At 54.5% G+C, this 1,281-nt stretch overlaps 1 protein-coding gene across 1 annotated transcript in view; it reads right to left on the reverse strand.

The window, feature by feature from the left end:
* LOC107105528 (lysine-specific demethylase 5C-like) overlaps positions 1 to 1,281 on the reverse strand; it is a 38,511-nt gene that overhangs the window by 34,409 nt on the left and 2,821 nt on the right. The window contains exon 2 of the mRNA XM_015405521.1: positions 1,129 to 1,260. Within this exon, the coding sequence (XP_015261007.1) occupies positions 1,129 to 1,260 (132 nt within the window). The remainder of the gene's footprint in view (positions 1 to 1,128; positions 1,261 to 1,281) is intronic.

Consider the following 1,281-nt stretch of genomic DNA (forward strand, 5'->3'; position numbering starts at 1 on the left):
ACAGCTACGAAGTTTAGAGCAGAAAAATAACACACCACGAAAAAAAATAAGTAGTGCATCAAAAAGAGAGAGAGAGAGAGAGAGAGAGAGAGAGAGAGAAGATATAAGTTAAAGCCTATCGACATCGGCAGTACCAGAGATGCTGCTCCACCGTACTTTAAAGATGAGGTCTCGCTGCAGAAAACTAGGGTGCAGGGAAGACCCAACCTGGTAAAAGACCAGCCTCTCTAGAATAGCAGCTACATCCTACCCCCCACCCACCCATCGTGGGTATAACCAACCAATGTGCCTGCACAAGTTACAGGAATCACTTGACCGTCAAACTAAAAGTTCAGGCCTCTTCTCGGCCACCTCCTACATTGCCTGTACCTACCCATGTGGTGTGTAAGCAAGGAATCAGCACTTCCTGCCGGTTCCAGCGTCACACCCAACTACATCACATCATTACCATTGGTTATGCCCCAAGTGGAATTCCTGTGTCAGCTGCATCTTGGGTATGGCTGCCTCCAATACCTTCTTCCCAGCCATTCAATCAGGGCCACAAAAGGACCCATCCCGGTCACCTGACAGACCAAGGTGTCTCCAACCAGGAGAGCCTCTGGAAGCCATACACCTTCCCCCCACCTACTCACCTCTTCCCATGAATCATGGCTGCCCTCGATAATTTCCTTCCGGTAGAACAAGTGTCCCAACACCACCGAACACGGAGCATCCGTGCCCACCGCCTGTTCCACTTGCCACCGCCACAGCCTCCACAGATGTGGGTTTCTGCCCCACCACCCCATTTGCCAGGCAAAGCTCGACCCTGTCTCCCACCTGAGAACTGAACCTGCCCCCACCCCACATACCTATCAATGGGTACCTACAGACACAGGCACTGCCAATTCTGAGCATCAGTATCCCCCACGATCCTAATAATACGTTGTCGACAGCTTTCACGGCTGGTGTTCATTAGCTGGTGTAGACTTTCAGAGACCACGGCCATACAACCCGGAAAATCCACACCAGCTAACTCTAATAACTCCCAGGGGATCAATGACCAGAGGCCCTCACCTTCCCTATAAGACGAACCCACCCACTCCCTTCCAGGAAAGCGCCCCACTCCCGTCCCCCCACCCCCATACTCACAGCCGGGGGCCGGATCTTGCAGATGCCGCTCTTCTCCGCGATGGGCCGGATCTTGGCGATGTAGCCCAGGGGGTCGCTGAACTCGGCCCAGCTGGGCTCGAAGACGGGGCACTCGGGGGGCGGCAGGAAGTCCTCGGGGGGCAGAGGGGGGTC

The sequence above is a fragment of the Gekko japonicus genome, unplaced genomic scaffold (assembly GCF_001447785.1).
Source record: "Gekko japonicus isolate JY-2015 unplaced genomic scaffold, Gekko_japonicus_V1.1 scaffold2530, whole genome shotgun sequence".
NCBI classification, from domain to species: domain Eukaryota; kingdom Metazoa; phylum Chordata; class Lepidosauria; order Squamata; family Gekkonidae; genus Gekko; species Gekko japonicus.